The sequence below is a fragment of the Entelurus aequoreus genome, linkage group LG09 (assembly GCF_033978785.1).
Source record: "Entelurus aequoreus isolate RoL-2023_Sb linkage group LG09, RoL_Eaeq_v1.1, whole genome shotgun sequence".
NCBI lineage: Eukaryota > Metazoa > Chordata > Actinopteri > Syngnathiformes > Syngnathidae > Entelurus > Entelurus aequoreus.
Genome location: NC_084739.1, coordinates 74,280,132 through 74,296,454, shown reverse-complemented (window position 1 = coordinate 74,296,454; position 16,323 = coordinate 74,280,132). Strand labels below are relative to the sequence as shown.

The 16,323-nt window shown below is 39.1% G+C and overlaps 1 protein-coding gene across 2 annotated transcripts in view; it reads left to right on the top strand.

The window, feature by feature from the left end:
- pdxkb (pyridoxal (pyridoxine, vitamin B6) kinase b) overlaps positions 1 to 16,323 on the top strand; it is a 33,787-nt gene that overhangs the window by 3,390 nt on the left and 14,074 nt on the right. Inside the window, exons 1-2 of one of the 2 annotated variants that reach the window (XM_062057834.1) lie at positions 1,078 to 1,286; positions 9,793 to 9,847. In XM_062057834.1, the coding sequence (XP_061913818.1) occupies positions 1,209 to 1,286; positions 9,793 to 9,847 (133 nt within the window). In that variant the 5' untranslated portion in view covers positions 1,078 to 1,208. Of the gene's footprint in view, positions 1 to 1,077; positions 1,287 to 9,792; positions 9,848 to 16,323 lie in introns of those variants that run through there. The other variant, XM_062057835.1, reaches the window with a different exon arrangement.

The following is a 16,323-nucleotide window of genomic DNA, read 5'->3' as shown; positions in this document are numbered from 1 at the left end:
GTTACAACATGTTAGTAAGTGTTATGAAGTTTTATGACATGTTAGTGTTATGACGTGTTAGTGTTAGTAAGTGTTATGAAGTGTTATGACATGTTAGTGTTATGACGTGTTAGTAAGTGTTTTGACGTGTTAGTAAGTGTTAGTAAGTGTTTTGACGTGTTAGTGTTATGAAGTATTATGACATGTTAGTGTTATGACGTGTTAGTAAGTGTTACTAAGTGTTGTGACGTGTTAGTAAGTGTTATGAAGTTGTATGACATGTTAGTGTTATGACATGTTAGTAAGTGTTATGACATGTTAGTGTTATGACGTGTTTGTGTTATGACGTGTTAGTTAGTGTTATGACGTGCTAGTAAGTGTTATGAAGTATTATGACTTGTTAGTGTTTTGACGTGTTAGTAAGTGTTACTAAGTGTTATGACGTGTTAGTAAGTGTTATGACATGTTAGTGTTATGACGTGTTAGTGTTATGACGTGTTAGTTAGTGTTAGTTAGTGTTATGACATGCTAGTAAGTGTTATGAAGTTTTATGACATGTTAGTGTTATGACGTGTTAGTTAGTGTTAGTTAGTGTTATGACGTGTTAGTAAGTGTTATGACATTTTATGACATGTTAGTGTTATGACGTGTTAGTAAGTGTTAGTAAGTGTTAGTGTTATGATGTGTTAGTTAGTGTTAGTGTTATGATGTGTTAGTAAGTGTTATGAAGTTTTATGACATGTTAGTGTTATGACGTGTTAGTTAGTGTTAGTAAATGTTATGAAGTATTATGACATGTTAGTGTTATGACGTGTTAGTTAGTGTTAGTAAGTGTTATGAAGTATTATGACATGTTAGTGTTATGACGTGTTAGTAAGTGTTATGACATGTTAGTGTTATGACGTGTTAGTGTTATGACGTGTTAGTTAGTGTTATGACGTGCTAGTAAGTGTTATGAAGTTTTATGACATGTTAGTGTTATGATGTGTTAGTTAGTGTTAGTAAGTGTTATGAAGTTTTATGACATGTTAGTGTTATGACGTGTTAGTTAGTGTTAGTAGTGAAGTGAAGTGAAGTGAATTACATTTATATAGCGCTTTTTCTCAAGTGACTCAAAGCGCTTTACATTGTGAAACCCAATATCTAAGTTACATTTTAAACCAGTGTGGGTGGCACTGGGAGCAGGTGGGTAAAGTGTCTTGCCCAAGGACACAACGGAAGTGACTAGGATGGCGGAAGCGGGGATCGAACCTGCAACCCTCAAGTTGCTGACACGGCCGCTCTACCAACCGAGCTATACCACCCCAGTAAGTGTTATTAAGTATTATGACATGTTAGTGTTATGACGTGTTAGTAAGTGTTATGACGTGTTAGTAAGTGTTAGTAAGTGTTTTGACGTGTTAGTGTTATGAAGTATTGTGACATGTTAGTGTTATGACGTGTTAGTAAGTGTTACTAAGTGTTGTGACGTGTTAGTAAGTGTTAGTAAGTGTTATGACATGTTAGTGTTATGACGTGTTAGTAAGTGTTATGACATGTTAGTGTTCTGATGTGTTTGTGTTATGACGTGTTAGTTAGTGTTAGTTAGTGTTATGACGTGCTAGTAAGTGTTATGAAGTATTATGACATGTTAGTGTTATGACGTGTTACTAAGTGTTATGACGTGTTAGTAAGTGTTATGACATGTTAGTGTTATGACGTGTTAGTGTTATGACGTGTTAGTTAGTGTTAGTTAGTGTTAGTTAGTGTTATGACGTGCAAGTAAGTGTTATGAAGTTTTATGACATGTTAGTGTTATGACGTGTTAGTTAGTGTTAGTAAGTGTTATGAAGTTTTATGACATGTTAGTGTTATGACGTGTTAGTTAGTGTTAGTAAGTGTTATGAAGTTTTATGACATGTTAGTGTTATGACGTGTTAGTAAGTGTTATGACATGTTAGTGTTATGACGTGTTAGTTAGTATTAGTTAGTGTTATGACGTGCTAGTAAGTGTTATGAAGTTTTATGACATGTTAGTGTTATGACGTGTTAGTTAGTGTTATGACGTGTTAGTACGTGTTATGAAGTTTTATGACATGTTAGTGTTATGACGTGTTAGTTAGTGTTAGTAAGTGTTATGAAGTTTTATGACATGTTAGTGTTATGACGTGTTAGGACGTGTTAGTAAGTGTTATGAAGTTTTATGACATGTTAGTGTTATGACGTGTTAGTAAGTGTTATGACATGTTAGTGTTATGACGTGTTAGTTAGTGTTAGTTAGTGTTATGACGTGCTAGTAAGTGTTATGAAGTTTTATGACATGTTAGTGTTATGACGTGTTAGTGTTAGTTAGTGTTATGACGTGTTAGTAAGTGTTATGAAGTTTTATGACATGTTAGTGTTATGACGTGTTAGTTAGTGTTAGTTAGTGTTATGACGTGTTAGTAAGTGTTATGAAGTTTTATGACATGTTAGTGTTATGACGTGTTAGTTAGAGTTAGTAAGTGTTATGAAGTATTATGACATGTTAGTGTTATGACGTGTTAGTTAGTGTTATGAAGTGTTATGACGTGTTAGTAAGAGTTATGACATGTTAGTGTTATGACGTGTTAGTAAGTGTTAGTAAGTGTTGTGACGGGACATGGTGACGTGGTGGTGACATTGATGATGATGCTAATGATAGTTATGATGATATCAGTGATGATGATGGTGATGTTGATGATGATGGCGATGATAGCGATGTGACGATGATTATGAGGGTGATGATGATGATAGTGATGATGATGGTGTGACATTGATGATGATGCTAATGATAGTGATGATGATGGTGATATCAGTGATGATGATGGCGATGATAGTGATGTGACGATGATTATGAGGGTGATGATGATAGTGATGATGGTGATGATGATGGTGGTGACATTGATGATGATGCTAATGATAGTGAAGATGATGATGGTGATATCAGTGATATTGATGATGATAGCGATGGTGACAGTGATGAGGATAATGGTGGTGGTGGTGGTGGCATTGATGATGGCGATGTTAGTGATGGTGACAGTGATGATGATGATGATGGTGACGTTGATGATGATTCTAATGATAGTGGTGATGATGATGCTGGTGGTGACATTGATGATGATGCTAATGATAGTGATGATGATGGCGATGATAATGGCGATGATAGTGATGATGATGGTGATGGTGATGGTGCAGGATGGAGCTCTGTGCTGAGAGACCGTCACTCGTGGTGAGAAGCGGTGAATCTATTTTTAGCTCCCGCGGCGCCTCAGGTGTCTCTTTAATGTGTGCCGTCACGCGCAGACAACACTGAACTTGTTAGCTGGGATTGAGTTGCTTGCTAAAGTGCCAAACATAGTCTTCATTAGGCGCTAACTGCACTATCCTTTCCCTGAATAAAGTCTGTCATTTGTCATCTTGAAACTACTTCTTGTGTAGCCACAACTTTGGAGTTTGTTTGCAAGATACTGAAGAAAAAGACATGTCATGTTTACAGTTGTCACTTCAAGATAATAATGTGACCATCTGGCATGTCCGCTCTCAAATATTCGCTTGTTTCCTTCGTTTCTCTTTATTTCCTGTTTCGCGCTCTTATTTTGGTTCTCTTTCCTGCATGTCTACCCGAGCGCTCTTTCCTTCACCTGTCGCTGATTGGCAGCCTGGCCACACCTGGCCATGGTTGCTAATCAGCTGGCTGCCATTTATATCTGGATTGTTGTATTGATCAATGTTACTAACTCACTAGGTTTTTGTGCACTTCCCTGCTGCACGTCCTGATTTGATATGATTTGACAATTTCCAAGTAACAGTTACTAAACATTGTACATTATTTTACCATCACCAAATACCATTTTCTTCAATGATCTAATAACATTAATTTACCATTACCAATTATTTTTGAATTATTTTACAATTAACATTTAACAATATTTTACTATTATCAAATATTTTACAATTGCTACATTTTATTAAATTACAACTGCCAATTATTTCACACTTACCAAAAAATGTACATAATTTTTCAAACACCAAATAATAGTTTACAATAACCAATTATTACTACATATATTATATTATTATTGTATAATATATTATTACTTTACCATCATCAAATAACATTATTTTAATATTGTCTAATAACATAATTTTACCATTAACAGTTATTTGAATGAATTTACAATCAACAAACTATTATCAAATGTTTTACAATTGCCAAATACTATTGTTTTACAACTATCAATTATTCTACATTATTTTTACAATTACCAACTATTAACATTATTTTACCATCAACAAATAACACTGTTTTACAGGTAACAATTAATTAGCATTATTTTACCATAACCAAATTACAGTATTTAATAATTACAGGTTATTTTACAAAGGCCAAACATTATTTTACAATTTCCAAATAGCAGTGTTTTACATTAAAACATTATTTTTACATAATTTACAATCACCAAATAACCATATTTTACTATTATCAAATATTTTACAATTGCTTCATTTTATTTTTTTACAACTACCAATTATTTCACAATTACCAAAAAATGTACATAATTTTTCAAACACCAAATAATAGTTTACAATAACCAATTATTACTACATATATTATATTATTATTGTATAATATATTATTACTTTACCATTATCAAATAACATTATTTTAATATTGTCTAATAACATAATTTTACCATTAACAGTTATTTTAATGAATTTACAATTAACAAATACATTACTATTATCAAATATTTTACAATTGCCAAATACTATTGTTTTACAACTATCAATTATTCTACATTATTTTTACAATTACCAACTATTAACATTATTTTACCATCAACAAATAACACTGTTTTACAGGTAACAATTAATTAGCATTATTTTACCATAACCAAATTACAGTATTTAATAATTACAGGTTATTTTACAAAGGCCAAACATTATTTTACAATTTCCAAATAACAGTGTTTTACATTAAAACATTATTTTTACATAATTTACAATCACCAAATAACCATATTTTACTATTATCAAATATTTTACAATTGCTTCATTTTATTTTTTTACAACTACCAATTATTTCACAATTACCAAAAAATGTACATAATTTTTCAAACACCAAATAATAGTTTACAATAACCAATTATTACTACATATATTATATTATTATTGTATAATATATTATTACTTTACCATTATCAAATAACATTATTTTAATATTGTCTAATAACATAATTTTACCATTAACAGTTATTTTAATGAATTTACAATTAACAAATACATTACTATTATCAAATATTTTACAATTGCCAAATACTATTGTTTTACAACTATCAATTATTCTACATTATTTTACAATTACTAACTATTAACATTATTTTACCATCAACATATAACTCTGTTTTACAGTCAACAATTAATTTGCATTATTTTACCATAACCAAATTACAGTATTTAATAATTACAGGTTATTTTACAAAGGCCAAACATTATTTTACAATTTCCAAATAGCATTGTTTTACATTAAAACATTATTTTTACATAATTTAAAATCACCAAATAACCATATTTTACTATTATCAAATATTTTACAATTGCTACATTTTATTATTTTACAACTACCAATTATTTCACAATTACCAAAAAATGTACATAATTTTTCAAACACCAAATAATAGTTTACAATAACCAATTATTACTACATATATTATATTATTATTGTATAATATATTATTACTTTACCATCATCAAATAACATTATTTTAATATTGTCTAATAACATAATTTTACCATTAACAGTTATTTTAATGAATTTACAATTAACAAATACATTACTATTATCAAATGTTTTACAATTGCCAAATACTATTGTTTTACAACTATCAATTATTCTACATTATTTTACAATGACCAACTATTAACATTATTTTACCATCAACAAATAACACTGTTTTACAGTTAACAATTTTTTTGCATTATTTTACCATAACCAAATTACAGTATTTAATAATTACAGGTTATTTTACAAAGGCCAAACATTATTTTACAATTTCCAAATAACATTGCTTTACATTACATAATTTACAATCACCAAATAACCATATTTTACTATTATCGAATATTTTACAATTGGCAAATATTATTTCACAACTGCCAATTATTCTACATTATTTTACAATCACCTCAAAATTTTCATAATTTTACAATCACCAAAAAACAATATTTTACAATTACCAATTATTTTTATATTATTTTACCACCACCAAATAACATTATTTTGCAATTGCCTAATACCATTATTTTACTATTAAAAAATGTTGTAATTATTTTACAATAACAAATAAAATATTACTATTACCAAATAGTTTACAATTGACAACTACCATTTGACTACCATTTATTCCACAATATTTTACATAATTTTACCATCAACAAATAACATTGTTGTACAGTTATCAATTAGTTTAAATCATTTTACCATAACCATATTTCAGTATTTAATAATTACAGGTTATTTTACAATTGCCAAACTTTATTTTACAATTTCCAAATAACATTGTTATACATTTACCAATTATTTTACAATCACCAAATAACAATATTTTACAATTACCAATTATTTCAAAATATTGTACAATTAACAAATAATATTTTATGATTACCTGTCATTGTATGTTATTCTACAATTACCAAAAAACATTTAACTTCTGCATAAATTGAGTGATGGCCTGTTGTTGTCAAACCATCTTTTGAACGTATCAGTTTGTACTTTGCAAGTTTCTGCTGTGTTAAAAATGCGTGCATTTCCACGCCAGTCCATTATTACTACATGACATGAGCAAATGATAGCGTTGAAGATGATCAGCATGTCGTGCTGGTGCTTATCCGCCGCGTAAGCGTCTGTAATTATTGACATAATACGCGGCAGTAATGAAGTGGTTCACGCCTGAATGTTTCCTGCAGGTGTTGGCATCACTTCACTTTGAGAAAAAAAAGTCATTAATCAGCCTCGGTGTCGCTTCTAATTAGTCATAATTATTCAACAAATGTGGGCATCAAATTCGAGTCAACAAATCATCAAACAAGAAATGTTTTGCTTATTTTACACATTTGGACTTATATGTTGGCCAAAGAAAGTCTAGCACTGAGTGATACGGCTGCAAACTATATCACGATATAAGTGTTTTATGTCGGTGGATATTGATAATTACTGGTATTTTTTATGACATTTTTCAAATCACATTGAACACTTAACAATAAGCTCTTAAAATGAAGGTGAAAAAATAAGAAATGCTTCATAAAGTGTAAGAAAATAGTGCAAAGTGTGAAAATGTAAACAGAGAAAGCTGAGAAGAACTATTTTCTGCAGGTTTAGTGGCAGGAAGTTACAGCTGTGCTCTAAAGCAGGGGTTCTTAACCTTTTTGACCTCGGGGCCCAATTTTTCCTCTAGGCTCAAATATTACCACTGAATTAGTCATCTTACTCTCGATTTTAATCATATTCAATAACTATATCTAACCTACTTACAGTTTACAACCTTATCAAATGAAGCATGTGTTAATCTCAAAGAGTATTATTCATTTCACACATAAACCTTAGGCTTCGGTCAGGCTGATTACGAAAAATAAGTACTAACCAAATACACCGCATAAGAAGGACATTTACAAACAATTATGCCGTGCTAAACAGAGAGCGAGTGCCTTTGTTCATGCAGCCTGCCTTCCATACTTCCGCTTTCTTCCCACCTACAAACCCCGTTTCCATATGAGTTGGGAAATTGTGTTAGATGTAAATATAAACGGAATACAATGATTTGCAAATCATTTTCAACCCATATTCAGTTGAATGCACTACAAAGACAACATATTTGATGTTCAAACTCATAAACTTTATTTTTTTTTTGCAAATAATAATTAACTTAGAATTTCATTTCAAAGTAGTTGGGAAAGGGCATGTTCACCACTGTGTTACATGGCCTTTCCTTTTAACAACACTCAGTAAACGTTTGGGAACTGAGGAGACACATTTTTGAAGCTTCTCAGGTGGAATTCTTTCCCATTCTTGCTTGATGTACAGCTTAAGTTGTTCAACAGTCCGGGGGTCTCCGTTGTGCTATTTTAGGCTTCATAATGCGCCACACATTTTCAATGGGAGACAGGTCTGGACTACAGGCAGGCCAGTATAGTACCCGCACTTTTTTACTATGAAGCCACGTTGATGTAACACGTGGCTTGGCATTGTCTTGCTGAAATAAGCAGGGGCGTCCATGGTAACGTTGCTTGGATGGCAACATATGTTGCTCCAAAACCTGTATGTACCTTTCAGCATTAATGGCGCCTTCACAGATGTGTAAGTTACCCATGTCTTGGGCACTAATACACCCCCATACCATCACAGATGCTGGCTTTTACACTTTGCGCCTAGACCAATCCGGATGGTTCTTTTCCTCTTTGGTTCGGAGGACACGATGTCCACAGTTTCCAAAAACAATTTGAAATGTGGACTCGTCAGACCACAGAACACTTTTTCACTTTGTATCAGTCCATCTTAGATGAGCTCAGGCCCAGCGAAGCCGACAGCGTTTCTGGGTGTTGTTGATAAACGGTTTTCGCCTTGCATAGGAGAGTTTTAACTTGCACTTACAGATGTAGCGACCAACTGTAGTTACTGACAGTGGGTTTCTGACGTGTTCCTGAGCCCATGTGGTGATATCCTTTACACACTGATGTGGCTTGTTGATGCAGTACAGCCTGAGGGATCGAAGGTCACGGGCTTAGCTGCTTACGTGCAGTGATTTCTCCAGATTCTCTGAACCCTTTGATGATGTTACAGACCGTAGATGGTGAAATCCCTAAATTCCTTGCAATAGCTGGTTGAGAAAGGTTTTTCTTAAACTGTTCAACAATTTGCTCGCGCATTTGTTGACAAAGTGGTGACCCTCGCCCCATCCTTGTTTGTGAATGACTGAGCATTTCATGGAATCTACTTTTATACCCAATCATGGCACCCACCTGTTCCCAATTTGCCTGTTCACCTGTGGGATGTTCCAAATAAGTGTTTGATGAGCATTCCTCAACTTGATCAGTATTTATTGCCACCTTTCCCAACTTCTTTGTCACGTGTTGCTGGCATCAAATTCTAAAGTTAATGATTATTTGCAAAAAATAAAATGTTTATGAGTTTGAACATCAAATATGTTGTCTTTGTAGCATATTCAACTGAATATGGGTTGAAAATTATTTGCAAATCATTGTATTCCGTTCATATTTACATCTAACACAATTTCCCAACTCATATGGAAACGGGGTTTGTAGAAGAAAAACAATGATATATCCGTATAATCAACACATTTTTTATTGATATCGATTGCGTGTATCGCGATACATAGTGATATCTTTTTATCGTCCAGTGAAACGGAGGACACAGGCGCATCTCAAACGTGTTTGGTTTTAGGGGTTGAATTCACTCCTCGTTTGTTTTCATTTGTATAAAGAGTCCTCGAGCGCCACCTGCTGATGACCCTCCAAGCTCATTGGCCGCTTCCCGCTCATAACTTCCTGTTTGACGGCTGCCAATCGTGCGGAATGACCTAAAAACATGGAAAGACAGTTTGTCGTCGTGTGTGGGCTGCAGTGGTTGAATGCACTCTTTGTTCAAAGGGAGAGTGGTGTGTGTGTGTGTGTGTGTGTGTGTGTGTGTGTGTGTGTTTGTGTGTTTTTGTGTGTGTGCGTGTGTGTGTGAGTGCATTTGTGAGGACACAATAAAGATAAGAAGACAATGACTGCGTCTCATGTGTGTCTCTTCTGCAGGTTTTAGGCTTTGAAGTGGACTCCATCAACTCTGTGCAGTTCTCCAACCACACAGGTAATGCTGACACATAAGTGTGTGTGTGTGTGTGTGTGTGTGTGTGTGTGTGTGTGTGTGTGTGTGTGTTCAGGGCAAGTTGTTGTACGCAACCTTAGGATGAAAGCTGGACTATCACCAGCCATCAGTGGGGCGTGGGAGACACAGTGTTCCTCATTTCCTGCAGGGAATGTCCTGGTCATTCCCGGGGGGTCACATGGGTCACTGCGGGGTCGTCTGAGTTCACCCGAAGTGACCCCACAAATATTCCACAAACTTGTTCCATCATCAGTATCACGCGGAAGCTGCACAGCGCACCTTGTGTTTGGTAATAGGGGTGTGACCATATGAACATTTCATATCACGGTTATTGGGAGCAAAATGATCTGGTTTATCCTTATTTCCGCCCTATTCTGGAATGTGATAAAAAAGTACTTGTGTGTGTGTGTGTGCACGTACATACAGTACATTTGTGTGTGTGTGTGCACGTACATACAGTACATTTGTGTGTGTGTGTGCACGTACATACAGTACACGTGTGTGTGTGTGTGCACGTACATACAGTACATTTGTGTGTGTGTGTGCACGTACATACAGTACATGTGTGTGTGTGTGCACGTACATACAGTACATGTGTGTGCGTGTGTGCACGTACATACAGTACATTTGTGTGTGTGTGTGTGCACGTACATACAGTAGATTTGTGTGTGTGTGTGCACGTACATACAGTACATGTGTGTGTCTGTGTGCACGTACATACAGTACGTGTGTGTGTGTGTGTGTGTGCACGTACATACAGTACATGTGTGTGTGTGTGCACGTACATACAGTACATGTGTGTGTGTGTGTGCACGTACATACAGTACATGTGTGTGTGTGTGCACGTACATACAGTACATGTGTGTGTGTGTGCACGTACATACAGTACACGTGTGTGTGTGTGTGCACGTACATACAGTACATTTGTGTGTGTGTGCACGTACATACAGTACATGTGTGTGTGTGTGTGCACGTACTTACAGTACATTTGTGTGTGTGTGTGCACGTACATACAGTACATTTGTGTGTGTGTGTGCACGTACATACAGTGCATGTGTGTGTGTGTGTGTGTGCACGTACATACAGTACGTGTGTGTGTGTGTGTGCACGTACATACAGTACATGTGTGTGTGTGTGCACGTACATACAGTACATGTGCGTGTGTGTGCACGTACATACAGTAGATGTGTGTGTGTGTGTGCACGTACATACAGTACACGAGTGTGTGCATGTACATACAGTACATGTGTGTGTGTGTGCATGTACATACAGTACATGTGTGTGTGTGTGTGTGTGTGTGCACGTACATACAGTACATGTGTGTGTGTGTGCATGTACACACAGTACGTGTGTGTGTGTGTGCACGTACATACAGTACTTGTATGTGTGTGCATGTACACACAGTACGTGTGTGTGTGTGTGCACGTACATACAGTACATGTGTGTGTGTGTGTGTGCACGTACATACAGTACATGTGTGTGTGTGTGTGTGTGTGTGCACGTACATACAGTACATGTGTGTGTGTGCACGTACATACAGTACATGTGTGTGTGTGTGTGTGCACGTACATACAGTACGTGTGTGTGCGCACGTACATACAGTACGTGTGTGTGTGCACGTACATACAGTACGTGTGTGTGTGTGCATGTACTGTATGTACATGTGTGCAAGTGAAGAGGACAGAGCGCTGACTAGAAGCGAGAAGGAGGACAAAAAAGTCAGTGATGAAAAGAAAACAGGGCAGCAGGTAGCTGACGACGCTGCGAATTGCGACAGCAGCGAATGATGATGTCACAAGCGGCCTTCATCTCTCTGACACACACACACACACACACACACACACACACACACACACACACACACACACACACACACACACACACACACACACACACACACACACACACACTCAGTTGCTCACATCCTTTTTTCAGCCCATCTGGCTTTTTCCTGGCATGTTGCTTGGCAACCACAATCCCCCCCGCCCCAACCCTCACCACGTCACCCGCCTGTGACTCACCTGGAGCTGTGACATCAGCCTGCAGCGGACTGACACACACACACACACACACACACACACACACACACACACACACACACACACACACACACACACACACACACACACACACACACACACACACACACACACACACACACATAAGTCAACGGACACGTTCAAAGTCAAACTTTATTGTCCTCAGTGTCTCCTTTGTTGTTGTTGCTGGAGTAGCCAGTTAGCCAAGTTGACCATTAGCGTCGTGTCACCTTACCAATGACTGTGACAGGTGTGTTGCCATGTGACAGATGTGTTGCCATGTCACAGATGTGTTGCCATGTGACAGGTGTGTTGCCATGTCACAGATGTGTTGCCATGTCACAGATGTGTTGCCATGTGACAGGTGTGTTGCCATGTGACAGATGTGTTGCCATGTGACAGATGTGTTGCCATGTCACAGATGTGTTGCCATGTGACAGGTGTGTTGCCATGTGACAGGTGTGTTGCCATGTGACAGGTGTGTTGCCATGTCACAGATGTGTTGCCATGTCACAGATGTGTTGCCATGTGACAGGTGTGTTGCCATGTGACAGATGTGTTGCCATGTGACAGATGTGTTGCCATGTGACAGGTGTGTTGCCATGTCACAGATGTGTTGCCATGTCACAGATGTGTTGCCATGTGACAGGTGTGTTGCCATGTGACAGATGTGTTACCATGTCACAGATGTGTTGCCATGTGACAGGTGTGTTGCTATGTGACAGGTGTGTTGCCATGTGACGGATGTGTTGCCATGTGACAGATATGTTGCCATGTGACAGGTGTGTTGCCATGTGACAGGTGTGTTGCCATGTGACAGGTGTGTTGCTATGTGACAGGTGTGTTGCCATGTGACAGATGTGTTCCCATGTGACAGATATGTTGCCATGTGACAGGTGTGTTGCCATGTCACAGATGTGTTGCCATGTCACAGATGTGTTGCCATGTGACAGATATGTTGCTATGTGACGGATGTGTTGCCATGTCACAGATGTGTTGCTATGTGACAGGTGTGTTGCCATGTGACAGGTGTGTTGCCATGTGACAGATGTGTTGCCATGTGACAGATATGTTGCCATGTGACAGGTGTGTTGCCATGTGACAGGTGTGTTGCCATGTGACGGGTGTGTTGCCATGTGACAGGTGTGTTGCCATGTGACAGATGTGTTGCCATGTGACAGATATGTTGCCATGTGACAGGTGTGTTGCCATGTGACAGGTGTGTTGCCATGTGACGGGTGTGTTGCCATGTGACAGGTGTGTTGCCATGTGACAGATGTGTTGCCATGTGACAGATGTGTTGCCATCTGACGACGGGATATGTTGCTATGTGACGGATGTGTTGCCATGTCACAGACGTGTTGCTATGTGACAGGTGTGTTGCCATGTGACAGGTGTGTTGCCATGTGACAGATGTGTTGCCATGTGACAGGTGTGTTGCCATGTGACAGGTGTGTTGCCATGTGACAGATGTGTTGCCATGTGACATATATGTTGCTATGTGACGGATGTGTTGCCATGTCACAGACGTGTTGCTATGTGACAGGTGTGTTGCCATGTGACAGGTGTGTTGCCATGTGACAGATGTGTTGCCATGTGACAGATGTGTTGCCATGTGACGGGTGTGTTGCCATGTGACAGATGTGTTGCCGTGTGACAGATGCGTTGCTATGTGATGGGTGTGTTGCCATGTCACGGTTATTTTGCCATGTGACGGGAGTGTTGCCATGTGACGGGTGTGTTGCCATGTGACGGGTGTGTTGCCATGTGACAGATGTGTTGCCATGTGACAGATGTGTTGCTATGTGACGGGTGTGTTGCCATGTCACGATTATTTTGCCATGTGACGGGTGTGTTGCCATGTGACGGGTGTGTTGCCATGTGACGGGTGTGTTGCCATGTGACAGATGTGTTGCCATGTGACAGATGTGTTGCTATGTGACGGGTGTGTTGCCATGTGACGGGTGTGTTGCCATGTGACGGGTGTGTTGCCATGTGACGGGTGTGTTACCATGTGACGGGTGTGTTACCAGGTGACAGATGTGTTGCCATGTGACAGATGTGTTGCTATGTGACGGGTGTGTTGCCATGTCACGGTTATTTTGCCATGTGACGCAAGTGTTGCCATGTGACGGGTGTGTTGCCATGTGATGGGTGTGTTGCCATGTAACAGATGTGTTGCCATGCGACAGATGTGTTGCTATGTGACGGGTGTGTTGCCATGTCACGGTTATTTTGCCATGTGACGCAAGTGTTGCCATGTGACGGGTGTGTTGCCATGTGACATGTGTGTTGCCATGTGACATGTGTGTTGCCATGTGACAGGTGTGTTGCCATGTCACAGATGTGTTGCCATGTCACAGATGTGTTGCTATGTGACAGGTGTGTTGCCATGTCACAGATGTGTTGCCATGTGACAGATGTGTTGCCATGTGACAGGTGTGTTGCCATGTCACAGATGTGTTGCCATGTGACAGATGTGTTGCTATGTGACAGATGTGTTGCCATGTGACAGGTGTGTTGCCATGTCACAGATGTGTTGCCATGTCACAGATGTGTTGCTATGTGACAGGTGTGTTGCCATGTCACAGATGTGTTGCCATGTCACAGATGTGTTGCCATGTGACAGATGTGTTGCTATGTGACAGATGTGTTGCCATGTGACAGGTGTGTTGCCATGTCACAGATGTGTTGCCATGTCACAGATGTGTTGCCATGTCACAGGTGTGTTGCCATGTCACAGATGTGTTGCTATGTGACAGATGGGTTGCCATGTGACAGGTGTATTGCCATGTCACAGATGTGTTGCTATGTGACAGATGTGTTGCCATGTCACAGGTGTGTTGCCATGTCACAGATGTGTTGCTATGTGACAGATGTGTTGCCATGTGACAGGTGTGTTGCCATGTCACAGATGTGTTGCTATGTGACAGATGTGTTGCCATGTCACAGATGTGTTGCTATGTGACAGGTGTGTTGCCATGTCACAGATGTGTTGCCATGTGACAGATGTGTTGCTATGTGACAGATGTGTTGCCATGTGACAGGTGTGTTGCCATGTGACAGATGTGTTGCCATGTGACAGATGTGTTGCTATGTGACGGGTGTGTTGCCATGTCACGGTTATTTTGCCATGTGACGCAAGTGTTGCCATGTGACAGATGTGTTGCTATGTGACGGGTGTGTTGCCATGTCACGGTTATTTTGCCATGTGACGCAAGTGTTGCCATGTGGCGGGTGTGTTGCCATGTGACATGTGTGTTGCCATGTGACATGTGTGTTGCCATGTGACAGGTGTGTTGCCATGTCACAGGTGTGTTGCCATGTCACAGATGTGTTGCTATGTGACAGATGTGTTGCCATGTGACAGGTGTGTTGCCATGTCACAGGTGTGTTGCCATGTCACAGATGTGTTGCTATGTGACAGATGTGTTGCCATGTCACAGATGTGTTGCTATGTGACAGGTGTGTTGCCATGTCACAGATGTGTTGCCATGTGACAGGTGTGTTGCCATGTGACAGATGTGTTGCCATGTGACAGATGTGTTGCTATGTGACGGGTGTGTTGCCATGTCACGGTTATTTTGCCATGTGACGCAAGTGTTGCCATGTGACAGATGTGTTGCTATGTGACGGGTGTGTTGCCATGTCACGGTTATTTTGCCATGTGACGCAAGTGTTGCCATGTGACGGGTGTGTTGCCATGTGACATGTGTGTTGCCATGTGACATGTGTGTTGCCATGTGACAGGTGTGTTGCCATGTCACAGGTGTGTTGCCATGTCACAGATGTGTTGCTATGTGACAGATGTGTTGCCATGTGACAGGTGTGTTGCCATGTCACAGGTGTGTTGCCATGTCACAGATGTGTTGCTATGTGACAGGTGTGTTGCCATGTGACAGGTGTGTTGCCATGTCACAGGTGTGTTGCCATGACACAGATGTGTTGCTATGTGACAGGTGTGTTGCCATGTCACAGATGTGTTGCCATGTGACAGATGTGTTGCTATGTGACAGATGTGTTGCCATGTGACAGGTGTGTTGCCATGTGACAGATATGTTGCCATGTGACAGATGTGTTGCTATGTGACGGGTGTGTTGCCATGTCACGGTTATTTTGCCATGTGACGCAAGTGTTGCCATGTGACGGGTGTGTTGCCATGTGATGGGTGTGTTGCCATGTGACAGATGTGTTGCTATGTGACAGATGTTTTGCTATGTGACGGGTGTGTTGCCATGTGACGGGTGTGTTGCCATGTAACGGGTGTGTTGCCATGTGACAGATGTGTTGCCATGTGACAGATGTGTTGCTATGTGACGGGTGTGTTGCCATGTCACGGTTATTTTGCCATGTGATGCAAGTGTTGCCATGTGACGGGTGTGTAGCCATGCGACAGATGTGTTGCCATGCGACAGATGT